Source organism: Miscanthus floridulus, chromosome 1 (genome assembly GCF_019320115.1).
Source record: "Miscanthus floridulus cultivar M001 chromosome 1, ASM1932011v1, whole genome shotgun sequence".
Taxonomy (NCBI): domain Eukaryota; kingdom Viridiplantae; phylum Streptophyta; class Magnoliopsida; order Poales; family Poaceae; genus Miscanthus; species Miscanthus floridulus.
In genome coordinates, this window is record NC_089580.1 from 137,237,079 (window position 1) to 137,249,117 (window position 12,039).

Genomic DNA, 12,039 nt, shown 5'->3' on the forward strand with positions numbered 1-12,039 from the left:
TCAAGCCTAAAGATGATGAAGATGATGTACAAGTGATTGATCCACCTTCTTCATCAAATGTGCCACAAGATGGTGATAAAGATGGGAGAGTAGAAAATGAAGATACTCATGTCTCTCATGATCAAATGGTGGCACAAGCATCAAGATGTTGATGCTCCACAACCTCCTCCTCAAGTGGTTGATAGAAGAAATTCACCTCTACTACAAGCTCATCCACAAGATCTCATCATAGGGAGTCCTTCAAAGGGTGTAATGACTCGATCTCAAAAACTTGCTTCATTTATTGAACATCACTCTTTTGTCTCTTGTGTTGAACCTAAGAATGTAGAAGAAGCTCTTCAAGATTCAGATTGGATAAATGCCATGCATGAAGAGTTGAACAACTTCACTCGCAATGAAGTTTGGACTCTTGAAGAGCGACCACAAGGTGCAAGAGTCATTGGAACAAAGTGGGTGTTCCGCAACAAGCAAGATGATCAAGGCGTTGTAGTGAGGAACAAGGCAAGACTAGTTGCAAAGGGGTTCTCTCAAGTTGAAGGGTTGGATTTTGGAGAGACCTTTGCACCGGTTGCAAGACTTGAAGCCATTCGTATCCTCCTTGCATATGCATCGCATCATGAAATGAAATTATATCAAATGGATGTTAAAAGTGCATTTTTAAATGGCTTCATAAATGAACTAGTCTATGTTGATCAACCTCCTAGGGTTTGAAGACCCTAGATATCCTAATCATGTTTATAGGTTGTCCAAGGCGCTATATGGGCTTAAGCAAGCCCCAAGAGCTTGGTATGAACGCCTTCGGGATTTCCTCATTGAGAAGGGCTTCACCATTGGGAAGGTCGACACCACACTATTCACCAAGAAGCTTGATGGAGAAATCTTCATTTGTCAAGTATATGTTGATGATATCATCTTTGGATCATCAAATGAAGATTATTGCAAAGAGTTTGGTGAATTGATGTCGAAGGAGTTCGAGATGTCTAATGATTGGAGAGCTTACATTCTTTCTTGGTTTTCAAGTCAAGCAAATGAGAGAAGGGATTTTCATCTCTCAAGAAAAGTATACCAAGGATCTTCTCAAGAGGTTCAATATGGATGAATGTAAGCCAATCAAGACACCAATGCCATCTAATGGACATCTCGACCTAGATGAGGGAGGTAAAATGGTTGATCAAACTCTCTACCGCTCTATGATTGGTAGCTTGTTATATTTAACCGCATCTAGGCCCGACATCATGTTTAGTGTGTGTATGTGTGCTAGATTTCAAGCTAATCCTAAGGAAGCTCATTTGGTAGCCATTAAAAGAATCCTTAGGTACCTTAAGCACACACCAAGCATTGGTCTTTGGTATCCCAAAGGAGCTAGATTTCAATTAGTTGGCTATTCCGATTCGGATTATGCCGGTTGCAAAGTTGATAGGAAAAGCACATCTGAAGGGTGCCATTTGCTTGGTAGATCACTTGTGTCTTGGTCCTCCAAGAAGCAAAATAGTGTGGCTTTGTCCACCGCCGAAGCGGAATACATTGCCGCGGGTGCTTGTTGTGCACAAATACTTTACATGAAGCAAACTTTGCTAGACTATGGTGTAGTTCTAGAAAAGGTACCTCTTTTGTGTGACAATGAGAGTGCGGTAAAGCTTGCTAATAATCTGGTTCAACACTCTCGCACCAAGCACATAGATATCCGCCATCACTTTCTTAGAGATCATGTTGCTAAAAATGATATATCACTAGAAGGTGTAAGGACCGAGGATCAATTGGTAGGATATCTTCACTAAACCGCTAGATGAGGCTACATTTTGTCGGTTGAGGAATGAGCTCAATGTGCTTGATTTTAGTAACTTCACTAGAAAATGAGCTTGTGTTGTCCCTTGCATTGCATTGTAATATACAACATGTTTAATTTTTGGTAATGCATTTAGGGCTTGTCTAACATGGTTAAGATAACCGCCGAAAAGCGTGTGAAGAAGCTTAACCTTGGATCAAACTTGACAAGCAACTAGAATTACTTTCAAGTATTGCATTGCATATGCATGTGTGTTGTTTTGTCGTTTCCTTTCGATTACCCTTTTATTGCCTATTTTCTTAAAAAGAAGTATAGCCTAAGGCAAAATATTTTGAAAATTTTGAGGGTTTGAGAGAGGTCACTCACATCAGTCCCAATTGGTGTTTATTTGGGTCTTATTGAAGTTGGGACTTGATTGGGAACAGGCAGCGCAAAGGAACATTGAAGATTTGCTGAAAAAGGGCGACCGGACGCTGCACTAGACTCTAGATTCCAGCATTCGGTCAGTTCACAGGAGGTGAACAGAAGAGCAAAGGAGTGACCAGATGCTAAAACAATGATCTTCCTATGTCCGATTAGATGGTGGTCCTACGTCCGATCAAGCGAAGAAGATGTATATAGGACAGACCGGACTCTGGTTGTGTCCGGTCAAGGGTAACCGGACGCATCCGGTCACAACTCAAGGGGATTTGGACCTCTCGTTGTCGACCAGACTTCGGGTGACAGCATCCGATCGTTGCCACCAGAGCATCCGGTTAGTAGAAAATGTGTAGATCCTAAACTCCATCTCGTTTCCTTTCCTAATCCAACACGGGGGGCCACCATATAAACCCACACCGACTTCACCTACGTCATCATGCCCGTGTCCTAATCCCACCATGCCATCTCCTCGCGCCATAGTGCCCGCATCGTGCCTCCGTAGCCACCGTGCCCTCTCCGAGCCACCTACCCACGCCGTGTGCCCACACCACCAGCCCTAGTCACCACGCCGTGTGCCTGCACCGCCATCCCTAGTCGTCGTGCCGTCTCATTCGCATCGCGCCTTGCTCCATGCCACTGCGCCACGTAGCAGCGCCATGCGCCCGTGCCCTAGCGCCGCCACGCAAGCACCTCTACCTCGCTGTGCCATCATAGTGCCATCGCCAGCACCACCATCACTGTGCCTCATTACATTGATCGGCCGCCGCATCGCAACCCTAACCCTAGACGTCCAATTGCTGATTCCGGTGGTGCCCGTGATCCGTTCCTTTGCTCTTCGGTCGTCGATTCGTTAGGTAGCAAGCCATCGCCTCTGATTTTGTATCCATTGCTTGCTTCTTAAGGTTTTGTATCTCTAGATGTATATTGTAATTATTCATATATCTGATCTATTCTATCATGCAGCGAGTCAGTGTTTTTGAGCTTGCTTTGGTAGTTGTCAGTTAACTCGGGGCCAAACCCACAAGTACGGATCGAGGCCAAGCCTCGCAAGTGACAGTTGGCAGTTGATTTTTGTCCATCAGTAGTTCTTTTCAGCTCTAGCAATGGCACATGTCAAGAATGCTAGAGATGGTCCAGGTGATGAGGATCTGAGGCCTCCGCCTCGCTTGACTGCTCAGGAGAAAGGCAAGGCCAAGAAGACTACGACGAAGAAGCGGAAGCTTGTCGATGTGGAGGCTGAGAGAGCAGCAGCAGTTGCAGCCACCGCAGAGTGTGTAGAGAGAGGAGGAGCTTATAGTGGTGTCCGTATTGCAGATCAACTTTCACCTACACAGAGGGCCACCATCGAGAGGGTTGACAGTCTTCATGGTATTCTAGCTGGGACTATCATGCTTGAAGGATGACATGTTGCTATAGATGAGAGTCAACCTCAGGGGGAGACTGTTGAGCCATAGGCATAGCCAGCAGAGTAGTCAGAGGGTACCTAGCTGACAGAGCAGACTTAGGAGGCAGAGTAGGTTGAGGAGATAGAGCAGGCACCTCAGCCACAGTTACGATGCTCTGGTCATACTCGTGCTCAGGTGACACCAAGGCCTAAGACACAGAGGAGGGGTTCTCGTCCCCTCCTAGACCACAGGGTCTGCCCTTAGTGACTCACCTTGACTTGAGGGCTACCACAGCCAAGCAGGTGTAGCAGCTTCATTTTGTGTAGTTTGAGGACTGGTTTCCGCCGAGGAGGGATGAGCGTGCTTCAGAGGGATTCTATACACCACTGCAGGAGGATTTATATTAGGCATATCTTAACAGTGGGGTTGCTTTTAGATCTTAGAGAGTCTGTTCTATTGAGGCACTTGTAGCAGCAGTAGGAGAGCAGATCCGTCCTCACCTCTCATATCTGCTAGGGTTGATAGACCTACTTGGATGGACTAGCCGATATGTTCCATCATGAGTCCGTGAGTTCTACTCTTCACTTTGGATTGACTCGGGGCATAGGTTCATACACTTTGCATTCAGAGGCTGTGACTACAGGCTATAGAGCTCGAGGGTCAGAGAGATTCTTAGGATTCTAGAGTCACCCATCCGCCTTCATGAGGTTTGCTATGGTCAGACAGAGCCTCCCAGATGCCCTCATGGTGGTCTTGTGCCTCCTACAGATCTGGTCCAACCTTACTTCACAGAGCCTTTCGGTGAGGGGTCGAGTAGGATACCTAGAGACCTTACTCCTATAGCTAGGCTGCTTTATGCTATCATGAGGAGGACCCTACTCCCAAGGATGGGTTATCACGAGGGATTGACTCACATCCAGTTGTGGCTAGTGAACTCTAATACAATAGATAGTTTTTTATATTTGGGATGTCATTCTTTTAGAGATGGAGGACACTCTTGTAGAGGGGTTCAGAGGTCACAGACAGCTACCTTATGCTCACTGGATTACATTCTTGATTCACAAGGTAGTTATAGTGAAGTCCCCAGAGACGATGGCAGAGTATACTGGTGCTACTACAGAGTTTTCACCATATAATATGACTTAGATGCTCCGCCATAGTACAACGAGGACACCTAGCTAGCCGCGCCATCGCCCAGAGGTGCTAGAGACTGCCGCCCAGTAGGATGAGATCATCAGGGGTGTTGCAGTGATAGAGGAGGAGCAACTAGATGCTCAACAGGAGGGTATGGTCGAGAGCGACCCCAATGATAGTTCTGATGATGATTATCAGGCTATCCCTCAGATGCCTCCTCGATGACATGATAGTGAGGCCGGTGGCTCCAGCTTAGCTCCACCACAGCCACCGTAGATAGACCCCGCTCTTCTTGCTATTCTTGAGCGGATGAGATAGGATTAGACACGCCAGGTCCAGAAGACCATAGCTGCACTAGCACAGGTTCTAGCTAGACAGGACGAGTTCTAGAGATAGCAGTAGGCCATACAGCAGCAGCAACTCCTGATGTAGCAACAGTTACTTGGATTTATGCAGCATGTTGTCACTACTATTGGGGTTCCTCCGCCACCATCTACACCTCAGCTCGGCCAGCCTGCCACCACTTCAGTGACTCTGGCTATATAGCCCAGTGGGCTTTAGAGTCAGGGACAGCTAGCTATATAGTTTGCTTCACTGATAAGAGCAGGTGTCCTAGTGGTTTGCTTCACTAGTGATAGCCTAGGGTCCGCACTTCACTACCTATTAGTTACAGGCTATCACACCGGCTTAGAGCTTCCTCAGTGCTTGTGACTGACACCCCTAGTATCCAGGAGTCTTGGTGTGACATTTCAGCGAGCTTACAGGGCAGCCTACACGCCAGAGCTACGTGTCCTCTGCTCCCACTATAGTTGCTCTAGTTACTGAGGACTACAGAGATGCTCCCATCATCCTGTTGCATCATCAGAGCCAGCTGCTATAGTGATACCTATCAGAGTCATCAGGCCGCACCAGTCCAGAGTAGACCCAGACCGCTTCAGCTTCACTTCTCAGCGACAGAGGGTTCAGACAGGCTCAGAGCTCCGGATCAGAGGATGATGCTACACTAGTTTTAGATCAATCAGCTCGCACCTCAGGCACCCGACTCGTCTGCTCCTGCCCCACCGACCGACCCTTAGGTTTTGGTGCTTGATGCCAAAGGGGGAGAGGGATCGAGTATGTTAGATCTAGGGGGAGCGCTATATCTAGGGGGAGCTTATGATTTATTACTTTTGGCTTTTTATGTGTGATACATTATTATGCATTCATGTTTACTTTCATGCATTGAACTACATACGTGTGATTGTGATACTTATGTGATGTGTTATGTGATATGTGACATGTGTGCTCTCTACTTTGATCTATATATATGTCATGTCACTTCATTATGCTCATTTGCTTTGCTTCCACGTTTTACTCTGATTCAAATGAGCTTTATTTCTTGTACTCATGCTTATTTCATATCTATTGAGTACATCATGTTGGCTTGGGTCATATAAGCATGTCTAACTCCTTTGCTCTTATTGTCAAAAGCTTAGATGAACCAAGCATGTTGAAAATCTCATCTCTTACACATACTCGAGGTTGTATTGTCATCAATCACCAAAAAGGAGAGATTGAAAGTATCTAGGCCTCTAGTTGGGTTTCGGTGACTAATAACAATACGCGATTACTATGACTAATGTATGTTTTGCAGAGGCAATTAAGTTAGGTCATGGTAATGGCAATTGATTGGGCAATCATGGTTGTCATGCCCCTACGATGGAAATTATTTTGGTTTTCAAAGGATGGACGACAAGGTTAATGATGGACTAGTTCTAAGTGTCGTTTGGTGTTGAAGAGACACTTAGAGTAGTTTAGGACTTTGTTTTTCCTTTGGCCATACTATTAAGGGGGTATGGACTAGTAGCTTGACCTAGGTGAGTCTAGTGGGTTAGGTGTGGTGCACACTTGTCAAATCTAGCACTAGGTAGCTTAGGAATAGCTCTAAGATCAATTGGAGCAAACTTCATTCACATATGATTTTGAGTTGGAAGTGAATGGAGGGTCAAATGTTGACCGGACGCTGGTAGTAGAGTCCGGTCAGTTCATTTGATCAACTAAAGCCATCTAGTTGCGATCGAACGCTGAGTGAAAAGTGACCGGACGCTGGGTACCAGTGTCCGGTCAACTCCAGAGAGGTTCTAGAGAGGGAGTTTCCTAATCGGACGCGCCCGGTCAGTGATGACGGGACGCTGGTCTGGATCTGGTTACTAACCGGACGCTGAACAGTGAAGTGACCGGACTCTAGGTGTCAGCGTCCGGTCAACATCAGTAAGGTTCCAGAGAGTAGTTTTCATGACCGGACGCGTCCGGTCAGTGCTGACCAGACGCAGGTCAGAGTCCGGTCATAACTTAACGGCTCTGTGGTGGGGATAACTGACTAGAGCGTCCGGTCACCCCATAGAGTGTTGACTCAACCTCCTAACGGTTCATTTTGAATGAGAGGTATAAATACTTCTTCTATTCATCCAAGGGAGGTCTCTTGCCCATTTGTTCAGCTAAGAAACACCTTTAAGAGTGCTAAGGAGAGCAACAGCCTAGTGAGGTGATTGAGATTTGAGAATCCAAGATTAAGGCCTCATTAGTGCAAGCAGAGTAGCAAGTGTGCATCCACCCTTCTCATTAGGCTTGTTGTGGTCAAGTGAGAGTTCATGCTTGTTATTCTTGGTGATCGTCATCACCTAGACGGCTTGGTGGTGATCGGGAGTTTTATGATCATCCGGTGGAGCTTGTGGATGACCCAACTCAAGTTGTGAGCGGTTGTGGGAGATTCACCGCGACAGAGTGTCGAAGAATCAGCCCATAGAGAGCACTTGATCCTTGCGCGGATCAAGAGGGAGCTACACCCTTGCGTGGGTGCTCCAACGAGGACTAGTGGGGAGTGGCGACTCTCCGATACCTCGGCAAAACATCACCGCGTTCCTTTTCCTCTCTTTACTTTAAGCATTTACATTTGAGCAATTCATTTCTTGTCTTTATATTCTTAGAATTACCATGCTAGAGTAGGATTAGAACTTAGGGTGCTAAACTTTTATGCTGTAGATCAATAGAATCACTTTCTAGGCACAAGGGGTGAAGTGGGCTAAGTGTAGGGTTTAATTATTGCAAAGAATTTTAGAATTAGCCCAATTCACACTCCTCTTGGGCATCTTGATCCTTTCAGTAGGCTTGAGGTCCCAGACTTGTAGAAATTTGGGAGAGCGTTGCAATTGTGTTGGCTGTGGCAGGACTAGACAGATCCCTCCAAACCTCGGGCTGGTATGGACTTGCCTTGTAAACCAACGGATATTCAATGCCTCAACCATCGTCACGGTCAGGGATGGTAAGAAAGCACAGTTCTGGCATCATAGTTGGCTGGATGGTGAAGCTCCCAAAAACCTTGCGCCACACCTCTTTGAACTTGTTAAGAGGAAAAACAGAACCGTCCAACAAGAGCTCCACAATAACAGTTGGATTCGCTTGCTCAGAGGCAGGATCACAACAGCCACTCACTTAGAGGAATTCATCTCACTGTGGCTCAGGGTATAGAGCATCCAACTACAGCCTGGAATACGGGACTCCATTGTTTGGAAGTGGTCAATAGATGGTTGTTACTCGACCCAATCAGCATACCGCATACAATTCCAAGGATCCTACCGTAGATTTCGTCCGGATCTTATTTGGAAGGCACATGCCGAAAATAAATGCAGAGTCTCCACTTGGATTCTCATACAAAACAAGATCCTAATGGCAGACAACTTGCAGCCAAGAAATTGGCCACACCAAGACCATTGCGTGTTGTGCAACGGACCACTGGAAACAGTCCTTCACTTGTGCCTGTTGTGCCCCTGGCCATAGAAGTCTGGCGCCTTGTGCTGGGGTGGGAACACTTCGATGTGGACTTAATTCGGCCTCAGGTGCAGCCATCTAGCATAAAGGCGTGGTGGGAAGAGGGGGGCGGCCAACATCCCAAGGCAGAGACATAGACACTTCAACGGGGTGGTCATCTACACAATGTGAAACATTTGGAAGGAAAAGAAACAGAAGGATTTTTTAAAATTTTGTGATGGATGTCCGGCAGGTATCCTCCAAAACCAAAGAGGACATCGACCTATACTCTAGGGTCTTCAACAACCTGACTTAGACCTTGTATCTATCCCCCAGAACGTGTGCGCTGTGTGCTTTACTTTACTCTGTGTGCCCTTTGGGGGTATTTGTGTCGATGGCACTTTCTATACATAAAACTCTCTTTCCTTCCTTAATTGAGAGGCAATGCTCTTGCCATGTTCATTCAAAAAAAAGATTGGCTATTGGCAACTCCAGAACCAAGCAGTACACAGCTACCGTGCCTACTGCTAGGAACTATTTAAACCACTAAGGATTGGCAAGATTGGCGATTCAATTGGACATGACAAACACAAATACACAATCCACTAGCACATACAAATGCATAAGAGAAGTCCAGTGGAGTAAATTATTTATTCCAAGGGAAAATGTTCATAATGTGCATAATGCATAGCGAAGTACTTCAAGAGGAAACATGCAGAACAAAATGATGAGGCCCCAATACAACTATAAGATAACAGTAATACCAATCAGCTTTCTCCAAAGGCTGGCGATCAGCATGTCTATAGGCCAATTTGGCCAAACTAGTTATCCACCAAAAAGAAGGGGGTATCAGGTTTCAGCTCTCAAGTCCCAGAACTCATATACCAACGGCTTTAATGTTGCTTGAATCAGCTAGTTCCATTTAGCTAATAGGACTATAGTTTGACGAAGGGATCAAACATGACTTGAACAACACCATTTTAAAAAGGCTGAGAATGGTAAGGGAAGGCAGAGTATGAAAGTTAAACTCGTTTGTAGAAGATAAGAAAATTTTAATTTTGTAGTGTCAAATAAAAAAGCACAACTTTTTTTAATTATTAATGGCGAATTCTCTTTTACAGCAACGAGGACACACGGACCGTGAACAAGAAGATCCATTTGGGCGCTTCACGGCTGCTCCGGCCCAAACATGGCGCATGGGCTTGGCCTGCCTAGAGCGCTCGGCCCATGTTTAGGAGTGCATGCGCGCAGTGTGCCCTCAGTTCGTCGCCTCTTCCTAATCCATCGCGAGCGCCGGCGGCGGCGGGTAGTGCTACTGCTAGGGGAGAGGAAGCGCAAAGGGCGGCGGCGCCGGCGCAGCGGTCAGGGAGTGGAGATCCAACCTCGGCACTCGCGATGGGGCGGCGGATCCTCAACGACGCTCTGCGCACGATGGTCAACGCAGACCGGCGGGGGAATGCGACGGCGCTTCTCCAGCCCATCTCCGGCGTCATGGTCTCCTTCCTCAACATCATGAAGCACCGAGGTAGTATTCCGCCTCTTACTAGCTAGCAGCCACAACCTCCTTCCTTACCAGCTAGCATGCTGCCGCATCTCCCTTTTCCAATCTCATCTCGTCGTCCGATTTACCCAAGAAGCACACCAGGCTTTGATGCCGCTTCTAAGTCGTTAATAACAAAGTAATCAATCCATTTCTAGGAGGAGCACATGTAATGGTGACTTGCGAGTGACGTGCTGCTAGGTGGTTTAAGGCAAAAAGGAATTGATCCCCTCATGTTGACATCGAAGTTTGCTTCTTCAGTACTGTGTGCTCCAGTGCGTGGGTTGGCAAACAGCTTTACGCAGGTCAAGGCAACAGCGCACATTCACCAGATGTTAACAAGTCTATTTTCCACCAAGCATTCCTGACATTCGAATTAGCGTTTTGCCTTACTTCATTTGTCAACAGAGCTTCAGCTTAATGAGCACAAATTGACATCGAGTAGCTGGATGCTTTCCCCCCACTTTTAATGGCTTATGCATGCTTCCTGCAAGTTGATTTTCTAAAATTTTGCATCTAGACAGTATTCTTTTAGCTGTACAGTTTGTTGGTCTAAACAAATGTGCTTATGAATTCTGTTGATGCTTTGCAGGGTATATCAAAAACTTCAAGGTCACTGATCCGCATAGAGTTGGAAAAATTAATGTGGAGCTTCATGGACGTATTAAAGATTGCAAAGCTCTTACGTACAGGCAAGACCTCAGAGCTAAGGAAATAGAACAATACAGAGTTCGGATGCTCCCAACGCGGCAGGTATATTTTATTGGCTTCCTCGAAAAAGTACTACAATCTCAGTTTCAGTTTTGACTTGGAAGTTGGGCAAAAGCACATAATCTGATAATGTCAGGGTCAGACAACTAACTGATATGGCTGCCTATTGTACATGCTGTTTTTGATTCTTCATGCAATATGCTATCCAGTATGCTTGGTTTGCATATAGTCCTGTCGTGTCCCTTGGGATGATTATATCCTCACAGTTTAGTTTAAGAACTAGAGCATACTCCATTCAGATTTTCCTCACCTGTTCCCATACAATGTGCTGTACAGTTGGGTAGGTGTGTATATAAACCTATACTTATCCCTTGGACCTTTATGTCCATTCAGTTTAGCTTTAGATCTGGAGCATACATTTGACATGTAGTCAGCATGGTATCACTAACACATATCCTGTTTATGTGGTCTGATTTTCTCTGCAGTGGGGCTATGTTGTGATTACTACTCCGAACTGGTGTTTTGGATCATGAGGAAGCAATCAGGCAGAATGTGGGTGGGCAGGTCCTTGGTTATTTCCATTGATTGAAAAGGAGCACCGTTCTCTAGTCCTGAATGAGGCAACGGGTTGTGCCCATCTGGTATTACACTGTTGTTATTACTGAACCCATTCTGTTTGCATTTGGGAGCTGTTTTGCTTTCGTTCATGGTCATGCAAGAAATGAAATAACATGTCAAAAGTACGGCTCACAGCACTAGGAAAATTGTTAAACAGAAACACTGTAAGTTTCTTTTGAACTGATTTCTAGTAAATCTGTTCTGCATCACATATTCAGAGATAGAAGGGTGTTGCTAAATTGAAATTCTATGATCCTGCTACGAAAGCATGGCTCAGTCCTTGTCAAGTTGTGATGATAACTTTTCTGAGACCTTTCCTGTAGGGAGGGTTGAGCACACATTGGTAGTTTGGTCAGTGCCTGAGCTGTGTTTCAGATCTTATTTGCAGCACTGCTTGTAGCCCCTTTTTGTTTAGAAAAATAATGTTGATTGATCTGTTTGATGAATGGCGAATGTGACTGGATGTCTGAAAGAAACCAATGTCGCTGGTTTTGTGGAGTAGCTGTAAATGTGTTCAATGTATTGGCTGGGATGCCATGTGAATGTGTTGTCTGGATATGAACTTGCCATTCTTGGTGTGATGCTGTGCACTGCATGCTGGAGATGTTTGCCCCTGGGAATATGCCACAGTTGTGGTGCTATTCAGTACCAAAGATGTT

The 12,039-nt window shown here is 45.8% G+C and overlaps 1 protein-coding gene across 1 annotated transcript; it reads left to right on the forward strand.

The window, feature by feature from the left end:
* The first annotated feature begins 9,769 nt into the window (after positions 1–9,769).
* LOC136494864 (small ribosomal subunit protein uS8my-like) lies at positions 9,770–11,913 on the forward strand. Its single transcript, XM_066491039.1, has 3 exons — positions 9,770–10,036; positions 10,644–10,804; positions 11,248–11,913. Exons 1-3 carry the CDS (start codon positions 9,907–9,909, stop codon positions 11,293–11,295), a joined length of 339 nt encoding a protein of 112 aa, XP_066347136.1. The 5' UTR covers positions 9,770–9,906; the 3' UTR covers positions 11,296–11,913.
* Positions 11,914–12,039: the final 126 nt, after the last annotated feature.